Consider the following 12,518-nt stretch of genomic DNA (forward strand, 5'->3'; position numbering starts at 1 on the left):
GAAACAACAGAGGCCCCAGCGCTCTCCCTTGTGGAACGCCGCATGTCACAGACTTCCCTGTTCTCCCCATGTTTGCATGGGTTTCCTCCGGGTGCTCCAGTTTCCTCTCTCAGTCCAAAGATGTGTAGGTTAGGTGGATTGGCCATGCTCATTGCCCCTTAGTGGCCCAAGTTGTGTAGGTTAGATGGATTGGCCATGGTAAACATGTAGGGTTACATGAATAGGGCAGGGGAGAGGGCTTGGTAAAGATACTGTGTCAGAGAGTCGGTGCAGACTCTACGGGCCGAATGGCCTCTTCGCCACTGTTAGGATTCTGTAATTCCATGATTCTATGATTCCAGCTATGAAGATAGGCTGGGATTATTTTCCTTGGAGCAGAGAAGGCCGAGGGGGGACATAATCGAGGTGTACAAAATTATGAGGGACATAGATAGGGTAGTTGGAAGGAATTTTTCCACTTAGTAATGGGGTCAATAGCCAGGTTTAAGGTAAGGGACAGGAGATTTAGAGGGGATTGGAGGGAAAAGATTTTCACCCAGAGGGTGATGGGGATCTGGAATTTTCTGCCTGAAAGGGTGGTAGAGGCGGGAACCCTCACAACATTTTAAGGAGCATTTAGATGAGCACTTAAAGTGCCATTACATAAATGACTATGGACCAAGTGCTGGAAACAAGGGTTAGAATAGATAAATGCTTGATGGCTGGTGCAGACACAATGGGCCAAAGGGCCTCTTTTTGCGCTATAAAGCTGTATGGCCAGAATTTTCCAGCTATTCCCACTGATAGGACCTTCTGGTCCTGCTGATGACAAATCCCTGCCGCAGGTTTCCTGGCAGCAAAGAGTGCATACAACAGGAATCCCCTTTGACAGCAGTGGGACTAGGAGACCCCACCGCTGGCCAATGGTGTGCTGGCTCTGCCACCATGCAGCGGGAGTGGAAATTCCCACCCTATGACTCTTTTATAATTTCAGGAATTCCAGGCAACCCTCTTTTGCACATATCTTGAACGGTGGGAAGAAAATGTTTAATTAATGTATTTGCTCCAGGGACTACACATTTCTATCCATGGCTTGGGTCACTGTATGGAATTTGCACATTCTCCCCGTGTCCACATGGGCTTTTTTATTCATTCATGGGGCATGGGTGGCGCTGGCTGGACAGCATTTATTGCCCATCCCTAGTTGCCCGAGGGCAGTTGAGAATCAACCACATTGCTGTGGCTCTGGAATCACATGTAGGCCAGACCGGGTAAGGACGGCAGATTCCTTTCCCAAAAGGACATTAGTGAACTAAATGGGTTTTTCCAACAATCAGCATTGGATTAATGGTCATCAGTAGATTCTTAATTCCAAGTTTTTTTTAACTTGAATTCAAATTCCACCATCTGCTCTGCTGGGATTCGAACCCAGGTGCCCAGAACATTAGCTCAGTTTCTGGATTACTAGCGATAATACCACTAGGCCATCGCCTTCCTCCGGGTGCTCCAGTTTCCTCCTACAGCCCGAAAGTCATGCTGGTTAGGTTAATTGGTCATGCTAAATTCTCCCTCAGTGTACACGAACAGGCACCAGAGTGTGGCAACTAGGGGATTTTCACAGTAACTTCATTGCAGTGTAAGCCTACTTGTGACACTAATAAATAAACTTTAACATAAAAATATTTATACACACACTAACCTCACGGACACATTCAATCTGGTAGCTGGGATTAACCCTTTAATCGCTAAACTGCATCCCCCATTCCAGGCATCTTCTGAACACCCGTGGGTCTTCACGCAACCACTGGCTGGATCCAGCTGCTGGTCCACAAACAAAGGCTGAATTTCCTGAGCGCTGAGGTTAAGCCAATCTCCGGGAGACTCCACCTGCAGGAAGCAACGCCACAGTGCTGGCAATTAACTGGGAGCTGGATTCAAATAACACGCTGCAGACAACTGGCAGGAAATGTGAGGCAGGGATCCGTAAATTATGCAGATTTTAATTTCTATTGCTGGCACCCAGAATAGAAATATCATCATTTACCAACTGGCTGCATTTTCAGCAATCTTCAGGATAGGTATCTGTTCGCCAAGGGATTAATCAAACATATCCAACAGTTTAGCATCATAATCCGGGACATGTGCCGAAAAGGAGAATTTATATAGCGCCTTTCTCCAGCTCAGAATGCCCTCATGCACTTTACAGCCAACTATTTCTGACGTGTAGTCACTGTTGTAATGCAATAAAAAAGTGGCAGCCAATATTTTGGGCACAGCAAAGCACCTGCTATTTTCTACATGAGCAGATGATCTGTTTTAGCGATATTGGCTGAGAGATAAATATTGACCAGGACACGAGGGAGAGCTCCACTGCTCTTCTTTAGAAAGATGCCACGAGGTTGTTAAACATTCACTGGAGAGGGCAGGAGGCTTTAATGTCTTGTCTGACTCCTGCAGTAAGTACCACACTGTGAGTGTCAGTCTAGATTACTGTGTTTAAGCCTCTGGAGTGGGTCTTGAATCCACAACTTTCCACCCGAGGGGCGGGAGTGCTACCACTGCACGGGAGACTGTAGCTGCTCAAAGGTTATTCATCTAACACGGTGCTGTCTGGAGGTCAAAATCAGGCCGTGAACTGGACAGATTCAGTGCATCAAACATCACAGACTTGGAGACGCAGAGAAATGGTTCTGCTCAGATCTCAGACTCACACTTTGGCTTTTACAGTTTTTAAATTACTCGCAGATATTGTATCGCAGAACTTACACCACTGCATTTTTGCGAGTGTCTCAAGTTAACATATAGATAAAAAACGATAGGGAGCAAGGATTAAGAACCACAAGCCTGTAACTTAATCAAAGGATTCCAATTCTTTGCACTGATGCTTTAGAGGGGATCTCATAGAAACATATAAAATCCTGATGGGACTGGACAGGCTAGTTGCAGGAGGAATGTTCCCGATGTTGGGGAAGTCCAGAACTAGGGGTCGCAGTCTAAGAAAAAGGGATAAGCCATTCAGGACTGAGACGAGGAAGAAATTCTTCACTCAGAGAGTTGTGAACCTGTGGAATTCTCTACCACACAAAGCTGTTGGGGCCAGTTCGTTAGATACGTTCAAGAAGGAGCTGGATGTGGCCCTTGTGGTTAAAGGGATCAAGGGGCATGGAGAGAAAGTGGGAGTGGGATACTGAAAGTGCATGATCAGCCATGATCATGTTGAATGATGGTGCAGACTCGAAGGGCCAATGGCCTACTCCTGCACCTATTTTCTATGTTCATTATGTTATCCAAGCTCAAGGACTAGAGGCCTGTAACTTCCTGGCTCTCCGGCATCAGATTTGGGAGGGACCCCAAAAGATGTGCTAGGGAATCTCTCTCAGAAGTTCCCAGGTAAGGGTTTAAGCAGCAATTGTCCAGAAGCGTTAACTTCCCTTGGACAACTGATCTGTGCTAGAGCAAATCTGGAGTAAGTCGGTGCACTCTTGAAATTCCAGTGATACATTACTTTATAGCACGGGGTGAAGTTATGGCCCATCTTTTACATCACTTCCTACTTTCTGTGGCAATAGATATGGGAATTTTGGATTATTACATGAGTAAGTCTTTACGTCCTTGGCTGTGGCTTTGTCTGAAGGTTATGGAGGTTAGTATTAATATGCTTTATGATTTGGTGCTTTTGTATAGTCACTGCAAAACTACAGAAAAAAAAAAATTACAGCAACTGTTGGCAAAATCATTTCTCAATGAATAGGTTTTGTTAAAAAGATTGTTTTTAATTAAATGGAATGTTTTTAATTAAATGTTCCAACAGATACCATTGTTACTGTGACATACAACTCAGCTGTTGTTTGCAGTTTGCTCAGTGAGCCAGAGTGACTAACCCCATTTCAGTGCCAACAGTTTCCTTTTTTGTGATAAGTTTTCAAACTCACTGGGCGGCACGGTGGCACAGCGGTTAGCACTGCTGCCTCGCAGTGCCAGGGACCCGGATTCGATTCCGGTCTTGGGTCACTGTCTGTGTGGAGTTTGCACTTTCTCCCCGTGTCTGCGTGGGTTTCCTCCGGGTGCTCTGGTTTCCTCCCACAGTCCAAAGATGCGCAGGTTAGGTGGATTGGCCATGCTAAAGTGCCCCTTAGTTTCCCAAGATGTTTAGGTTAGGGGGAATTAATGGGATAGATATGTGGACTTACGAGAAAGGTCCTGGGTGGAATTTTTTGTCGGAGGGTCGGTGCAGACTCAATGGGCTGAATGCCCTGCTTCTGCACTGTCGGGATTCTAAGGATATGGGAATTAAATGGTCAAAATTATTACTGTGTGTTATACTTATGAAGGTCATTTCTCTTGCTGTTTTTTTCCCACGACAACTTACACATCTGGCCTGTTTTTCTATATGCACTGTGCTAGAAATTATGTTACTGTAGTTGATGAGCTTAAGCTGTTTTCTATTTTTTCCACATTTGTACTTTTCCACTAGCTGGCTCCTCTCTGACAGAGTGAGAGGATGCACTTACCAGAGAAAGATGAAGGTTATAAGCAGACAAAATAAGATAAGCCATATAGCCAGCAGAATCTGTACTGTGTATAAATAAATGCTACTGTAACTGCTTTTACAATAACTGAAGCTCTTCCCTGCATGCTTGTAATAAAATTTCCTACTTTCAGCTTACTTCAGACTGAGTGGGTTGTATTCACAACACTCCCTGTAGCCTTAAAACACTAAACAACAACTTGTGTGTGCGCATATATATGTAATGCCTTTAATATAAAAAAAGGTCCCAGAAGAATGAGATCAGTCTGAATGCACTTGAAAACTGGAAACAAAAAAGCTCAAATCTTGTTCCGATTGCCTCGCTTTGTTATTGGACCTGGATATTAATTCAGCTCCAACTGTTCGTGACCAGGTCCAATCTGAGTGATGATGCGAGGGGGAAAGAAGAGAAGAAGAGATGGTAATTGTTTTACACATGAAGCAATAGCAATATTCAGATAGCTACAGCGCTGAAGGATCTGATGCTCCACATGGCCAGAAATTGAGCATGGCTTTATTGCCGAGCACTGAATAGGCAGTTACGCTCACACAGCATTTATACCCAGTGGTGTTACAGAGCCCCACTCTGTGCTAAATGGAGTCTGCAGGAGGTTGTTTACAAAGCAGTCCTGAAGACAGTCATCAAGAAAAGATTCACAAGTAAATAAAAGATAGTCCGGTAGCTTTGAGTGTAATGTTACATGGAGTCACAGAACATTTATTTTACACATACTTGAATAATCTGGCAAATTTTATTTTAGTGTTGAAATGTAGCATCGGTCCTTAAACAGAACAAGCTTCAGTGCAGCATCAAGAATTCTGTACAAATGTCAGAGGAACAGTGAGGGTAATTGTCCTCAAGGCAACACTCAGTCCAGTATCGATCAGTAAGGGGAAGACCTTCCAGTGGCAAGTGTCCTACCCAAGACATACGGAGGTGGCCATGATTGTTGGAAGCCGATCACTGCCACCTTTCTCCCCCCGCCCCCCTCCCAGGACATTGCATGCATGAGTTCCTCAGGCAAACACACTGAACTAATCATCCATAGTTGTTTTCTAAAATGATTTCTTCCATGAGGAAGTCATGAGTAAGGCTGCTCACTGAGTTCAGCCACTCCTCTAATAATTATACACCCTGAGCTAGCCTACAACAGGGCCTGAATAACGTAGATCAGGGATAACACTGACACAAATGTCAAGTAGTGACCATCTCCACATTCCCAACAGTACAGTTATCAACAAATCTCCCACCACCAACATACAGGGGCAGGATGGTCATCACTGATTCGACGATGCACTGGACTATGTCAATACGCTGGCTACAAGAGCAGGACAAGGCTTCACTTTCAGACAGGTGGCTCGCTTCCTGACTCCTCCGGGCTTCTCCAGCATCTACAAGGCTCAAGTCAGGAATGTAATAAAGTACTCATGACCAGCCAGAATGGATGTGGACAAAACCAAAGAAGCTCCTCAGCAAAAACAGTGTGTTGATTGTATAAATTAAGGTTAAGTGCCTAGACATGGGGAAGCTCTCATTATACGTGCGCAAGTTGTTTTCCAAAGAGACACATGTCTATGTTCGAGGCCGGGTGATTCTGGAGAAGGAGCACACAGTGTCCATCAACATGCTTCAGACCTTCTGTGACTGGTGGGCTGGGGCGCATCATCACCCCCGGTAACGACATTTTGGTTTAGTTAGTTAAGCTTCCTTTGCCATTTTGTTTTAGCTTAGTTTTCATAGAATCCCTACAGTGCAGAAGGAGGCCATTTGGCCCATCGAGCCTGCACCGACAACAATCCCATCCAGGTCTAATCCCCATAACCTCACACATTTACCCTCCTAATCTCTTGACACTAAGGGGCAATTTATCATGGCCAATCAACCTAACCCGCACATCTTTGGAGTGTGGGAAGAAAACAGAGCACCCGGAAGACACGGGGAGAATTTGCAGACTCCACACGGACAGTGACCCAAGCCTGGAATTGAACTCGGACCCCTGATGCTGTGAGGCAACAGTGCTAATCACTGTGCCACCGTGCCATCCTTAATTTAGTTACCGTGTCCCACCTGGGGTCATAATCCCCTGTCCTTTTTGTTTAATTTATGGTTTAGAGTATAACAAGACACTTGTGGTTACATTCACAGCCGGGTGGCCTTGGAGAGGGAGCACGTGGTGTCCACCGGAACACTTCAGGTTTTCCGTGTCCAGTGGCACGGTGAGCACTGGAATGTATCATCACCCCATGATAAAACTATTATTTTTGGAAAGTCTGTTGACCAAACCAGGATATTACTGCATCAACTTAACAAAGTCTGATGTTTCTAATCAGGATGCCAAAGAGGTATTAATGTGATACGAATGAGAGAGAAAAAAAAGCCAATCGTCTTAAAGCTGCACAGACAACTTGCCCACCCTTCTTGTCAAAGATTAAAAATTCTGTTCAAGGATGAAGGAGTGGCTGGTGAGGGGTATACAAAACTCAAAGAGGTTACTGAAGAATATAAAAAGTATCAGAGGATACCACCGTGTCCTATTGTATTGTTCTCCACTCACATTGTCTGTACCTTTAAGACTTGATTACCTGTAAAGCCTCGCATTCCAACCATTATTTTGTAAATTGAGTTTGTGTCTTTATATGCCCTGTTTGTGAACAGAACTCCCACTTACCTGACGAAGGGGCAGCGCTCCGAAAGCTAGTGGCTTTTGCTACCAAATAAACCTGTTGGACTTTAACCTGGTGTTGTGAGACTTCTCACTATTGGAAGCCTGCCATTGTAGCATGACTTTAATGAGGTAGTTGGCGTGGATCTTAAAGTATGGGACAAAGACAAATATTTCCATTTTACACTTTACAGACATGGTAATGAGTAATTGGGCGAGATCTTCCGGCAGGATTTTACGGTCCGGCCGACACCGCACCTGTGCCACAGGTGTCCCAGTGGCGTGAGGCGGATTCAATGTCCCATTGACAGCGGCGGGACCAGAAGATCCCGTCGCCCGCCAACAGCAAGCCGCCTCCCACCGCCGAGAAACACACCGCAGGGAAGCCAGGGAATCTCGCCCGGAGCCTTTCTACGGTAATAAACGGTAAGGACAAAAGGGTACATTGTGGAGAAACGGATAAGGACTGGGAGCACAAACTAAGGGCGGAATTCTCTGGTTGCGCTGTCCTAAAAGCTGGAAATTCCCTCCCGACTGTCAATGGGGTTTCACTTTGTCCGCAACCCGCCCACTAAAATTCCAGTGACGGGTGGGATGGGAGAATTCCGGATTAAATTTCTGACTGAAAAAAAATCGGGGAAATTTGCTAATGGCAAGTTCAAAGATAGGTGCAAAAACATGAACACTGCAGCTGAAAGGCCTTTCAGCAATGGATTCTAAAAGGAATCATGCGCCAATTCATGAAATGCTGCATAAAATATAAACAGATCAGCCACACTGCAACTTGGCAACTGCACAGAATTTGCTTCAGCTGGTTGGAGGGTATAGTCCCAATCATTTCATCTATGGGAGAAATCCCAAATTACCTTCTGTGGTGAGCAATAATCCCTCTGCCCTGGCGGGGTTACGATTAGTGCTGCTTTTTCTACTTTATGTGGAGGGAGAAGAAGAGTATTCATCAAGGCCGAGGTCTCGGAGAAAATTCGCGGAGAGCTCAAAGGCATCGTACAAGACCATCCGAGATAGACTTTAATCCGGGCTTTTGTTGTATTACAGAAGGCAGAGACATAAAGGGATGGTCCTGTGAATAGGGTGTGATGTTTGGATAGTGATTATCCAACATGGTAACCTAACTACTAAGGTTCATTCTACATGGTTAATCGGGATTGATTACAGAACCTGAGCAGCTGATAAAAGGCAATGAGGCCCCCTGTACCTCACATCAGGCGCGATCTTACCAGCCGTTCATGCCATGCTCTCGCTGCAGCGAGGTTGGAGAATTTGGTGGCCAGCCAAACCACCGTTCACTGCAGCAAGATAGAAACTAGAAGCAGGAGTAGGCCATTCGGCCCTTCGAGCCTGCTCCACCGTTCATTTTGATCATGGCTGATCATCAAATTCAATATCCTGATCTCCCCTTCCCCCCCATATCCCTTTAGCCCCAAGAACTATATCTAATTTCTTCTTGAAATCCGACATTTTGGCCTCAACTACTTTCTGTGGTAGTGAATTCCACACATTCTGGGTGAATAAATTTTTCCTCACCTCAGTTCTAATCCCGCCAGCGCGAACGCTGGTAACATTCCAGCCATCGTGTTTGGAATGACAGTCCTGACCGTCAGAAACACAATCATATAGTTCAGGGGCTGTATGGTGATAAGCGGAGTGATCATAATGTACAAGACAGGGCTATCATATTCAAAGGCCCACTGCCTAATGTGGATATATATCTGGGGACTGAGGAGCTGAGAGAAGTGGAGTTAAGGTTGCGCTGTTGAGCTATTCATTCAAATCTTACCTTTCCATTCCTGTAAAGGTTCTTCCCAAAGCCTTGGCAGAAAGAGGTGGCAAAGGGCAACGTGCAGATGCTGTGAATGGGCAAATATTCAGTCAACAAGTTCCAGAACCTGGAGAGGGAGACAACAGATTGCAATGTACAGCAACTTAGTCACAAAATATGATTAATAATGTTCCACCCCCATCAACAACCAGTTCCATGAAGGGAGTAAAACATTCTCAGGCAGCAAATAACATTTGACACCAAGAGTATTAGCATAGGTGAAGTAGGTTTAAGGTGCGTGGAGGGAGAACATGGGGAGGAACCCTAATTTTGAGTTTAATTGTATGAAAAACATTTTGAACACATTCAATTTTATAACTTGGGCAAAATTGCTGCAATGGGAGAACTGAGCCCACTCTAGGTTCAACTTCTCCTGTTATAAAGCAAGACAGATAAAGAGAGAGAGAGAGTTGGAGTGGAATAAATATATGAAATATTGCTGAGTAAGAGTGGGGTCAAACACGCTAATACCACTACATCACCCTGTATCAAATGGAGCTGCAGAAAGAAATATACAGACAGATTGTGAAGAGGTCTTTGCCGAAGTATTTGGTAACAAGCCAGGCATTCATTTCCATTCAACACAGGCTAAAGAATTTTTGGTTCCCTTACAGAAGAACCCAACAATTTACAACAGTTTGCTCATCTTGCGAGTTAAACATGCTCCTCAGGCAAGGTTTAGCTTGCTTAAGGCTGACATCAACAACAAAGGAAATGAAAAACAAGACAAAGTGAAGATGAATCGTGTTACACCAGGCATGAAAATTAGCGAGTTCAGTGTTGGTCAGAAGGTTATGGTGAAAAATCACGAAGGTAATAAGGAGAAATATGTGATTGGAGTTGTTGTTAAGACTCTAGGCACATTCACATATCTAGTACAGGTTGGAGAGAGACACTGTCAATGTCTTGTGGATCACTTAGTTCAAAGAGGTAATCTGCCAAAGGATGAGCAGGAGAAACCTCCGATTGTCCAAATTCCTCCCACAGCCCAAAGTGAAAGTTAGAAAGTGAAAACCAAAAGTTCACAGAATCCACTAGGAGAGAAAAGTGAGTCAAGGGGCGGAATTTTGCCCTCCCGCCAACCACGGGAATCGTAGCGAGGGGACAGGACCATGCAAAGGTCCGTTGACCTTGGGGGGGATTTTCCGGTCGAGGGGCGAGCGCGGCTGGAAAATCCCGCCCAAGGTCTTTGATGAAAACAAAGGGCAAAGTGAGTCAGAATCTAAGACAAATCAATCAATGTCATGGTCCCAACCATTAAGTGGCGTTGGTAGTTAAAGTCAAAGTTCAAATTTGACACAGTCAGAGAGGTGGAGAGCAGAGTTAAGTTAACGTCAAGTAACATAATAGAAGAAGATACCCAGACAGAAAGAGAAAGAAGCCAGGTACGTTATAGAAGGTATGTTTATTGTCAAATGATGATATTTTTGTTAAACACATGCTGGTGTTAAGGAAAAACATTGTTTTTAAGACGTAAATTAGGGGTGGCACAGTGGTTAGCCCTAGTAACATCCTAGTATTAGTCATCCACATTTTGTTTGTGATTACAGTAACTACAAATTTGTAACCCAACCTGTTCGATTTAAACTACTTTTGACATTGGTTTGGTTGTACTGTAAACTATATACATGTACCATTTTACATCTTAATGTGTACTTTTTTCAGGTAGTGAGGCAGTGTAGCTTGCAGCAAGCTCAGAGCATTTTGTTATACTTCCCCCTCTGTTGGGGAGTTGCACCAGGCAATGCCATGGCGGGGGCGGAGGGGGGGGATGCAGAGCCTATTGGGGTGTGGTTGTGCAGGGGTGGGGGGGATGACCTGCTGCCATGCTGCAAGTGGAATTGGTGGGAGAGAGAGAGAGGGTTGGGAAGACCAGCGATTGTGGTGGTGGGGGGGTAGGGAACGGTTGGGAAGGCCATCGATGGGGGGAATTGTCAGGAGGCCTGTGATTGGGAGGCCGGCAATGGGGAGGGCCACAGCACATACGCCAATCTCCGCCATGACAGATCGGCACATACGCAATGGCCCGCTCAGCACTCTGCTGCCGGCCTCTCGGATGGGAATAGACCCCGCCCACCACTTTTCAGAGTGAATCACGCTGAGGCACTCTGTATTGCACAGTGTCGGAGATTCATTCTGGTATGTATGCCCAAAACCTGGGCGGGAAATACTCCCGTTTCCCCACCCATTGGGCGGTTAGTTTTCTTTTGGGAGAATCCCAGCCCACGTTAATATTTTCTCAGTGCAATATATCCACAATACAGGATAAATAGACAAGTGAAGATGATCGGATATTCTGCAATTGGAAAGCGTGGTGACTTACTTGTCTTGATTATGACGGAATTTTTCCTTCTCCAAAGTTTCGTAGACCCAGCCCGGAGCAAATAGAGCTGCTGAAAAGTTGTACTTCCGGATCAACTCCAAAGACTGGAAGACAATGCATGTTACTGCGAAGTTGCAATATTCAAAGAAAACTGAGATTAGAAACTTTCCAAAATAAATAGCTTTGCAGCTCACTCGGCTTTCCTCAAAACCAAAACAATGCTAAGCAGAAGTTTGCAAAAGTTACTAAAAGTCATACTTAGTAGAAATTTCTATACAGAATTTTATCACTTCTCCTGGCTTTGTGAAGTGCTTTACATGGAAGGAATTGCTTTGAAATATAAGTGAATATAACAACCATTGGCAGACTACAATGTCCCACATACATCAGTGAGATGGCCAGTTAATCAGCTTTATATTTGTTTTGTTGGTAATAAGAAGAATGTTGACCTCCTTACTTTCTTTCAAATAGTGCCACATAATCTTTAACATCTATCTGAACTACATAAAAGAGGCAGACAGGTCTTCTATTTAATATTGCATTTGAAGAGCAGATAATTTCTAAAACTTTTATTTAAATTATTCATTTTAGCATTACTCTACATGTGAACATACAAATCAGGAGCAAGAGTAGGCAACTGGGCCCCTCAAGCCTGCTCCAGCATTCTCTAAGATCATGGCCTATTTGCTTGTAACTTCAACCCCACATTCCTGCCTACTGATGACCTTTGACCCCCTGTTAATCAACAATCTATCAAGCTCTGCCTTAAAAATATTCAAAGGCTCTGCTTCCACTGCCTTTTGAGGAAGAGAGTTCCAGAGAGGCACAACCCCGGAGAAAATATTTCTCCTCATCTCTCTGTCTTAAATGAGTGACCCCTTATTTTTAAACAGTGACCCCCTGCTATAGATTCTCTGAAAAGAGGAAATATCCTCTCCATAACCATACTGTCAATATCCCTCAGCATCTTAAAGGTTTCGATCAAGTCGCCTCTTACTCTTCTAAACTCTTCTGGATGCAAACCTAACCTCTCCACCCTTTCCTCACAAGACAACCTGGAATTTCCTGGAATTAGTCCAGTAAAAAGGGTGGCATGGTAGCACAGTGGTTAGCACTGCTGCTTCACAGCTCCAGGGACCTGGGTTCGATTCCCGGCTTGGGTCACTGTCTGTGTGGAGTTTGCAC

At 44.7% G+C, this 12,518-nt stretch overlaps 1 protein-coding gene across 3 annotated transcripts in view; it reads right to left on the reverse strand.

Moving 5' to 3' along the window:
• engase (endo-beta-N-acetylglucosaminidase) overlaps positions 1-12,518 on the reverse strand; it is a 62,824-nt gene that overhangs the window by 9,975 nt on the left and 40,331 nt on the right. For all 3 annotated transcript variants that reach the window (XM_078225531.1, XM_078225530.1, XM_078225532.1), the window contains 3 exons: positions 11,334-11,437; positions 8,969-9,077; positions 1,679-1,866 (listed from right to left, as the gene is read on the reverse strand). In XM_078225531.1, the coding sequence (XP_078081657.1) occupies positions 1,679-1,866; positions 8,969-9,077; positions 11,334-11,437 (401 nt within the window). The remainder of the gene's footprint in view (positions 1-1,678; positions 1,867-8,968; positions 9,078-11,333; positions 11,438-12,518) is intronic.

Source organism: Mustelus asterias, chromosome 12 (genome assembly GCF_964213995.1).
Source record: "Mustelus asterias chromosome 12, sMusAst1.hap1.1, whole genome shotgun sequence".
NCBI classification, from domain to species: domain Eukaryota; kingdom Metazoa; phylum Chordata; class Chondrichthyes; order Carcharhiniformes; family Triakidae; genus Mustelus; species Mustelus asterias.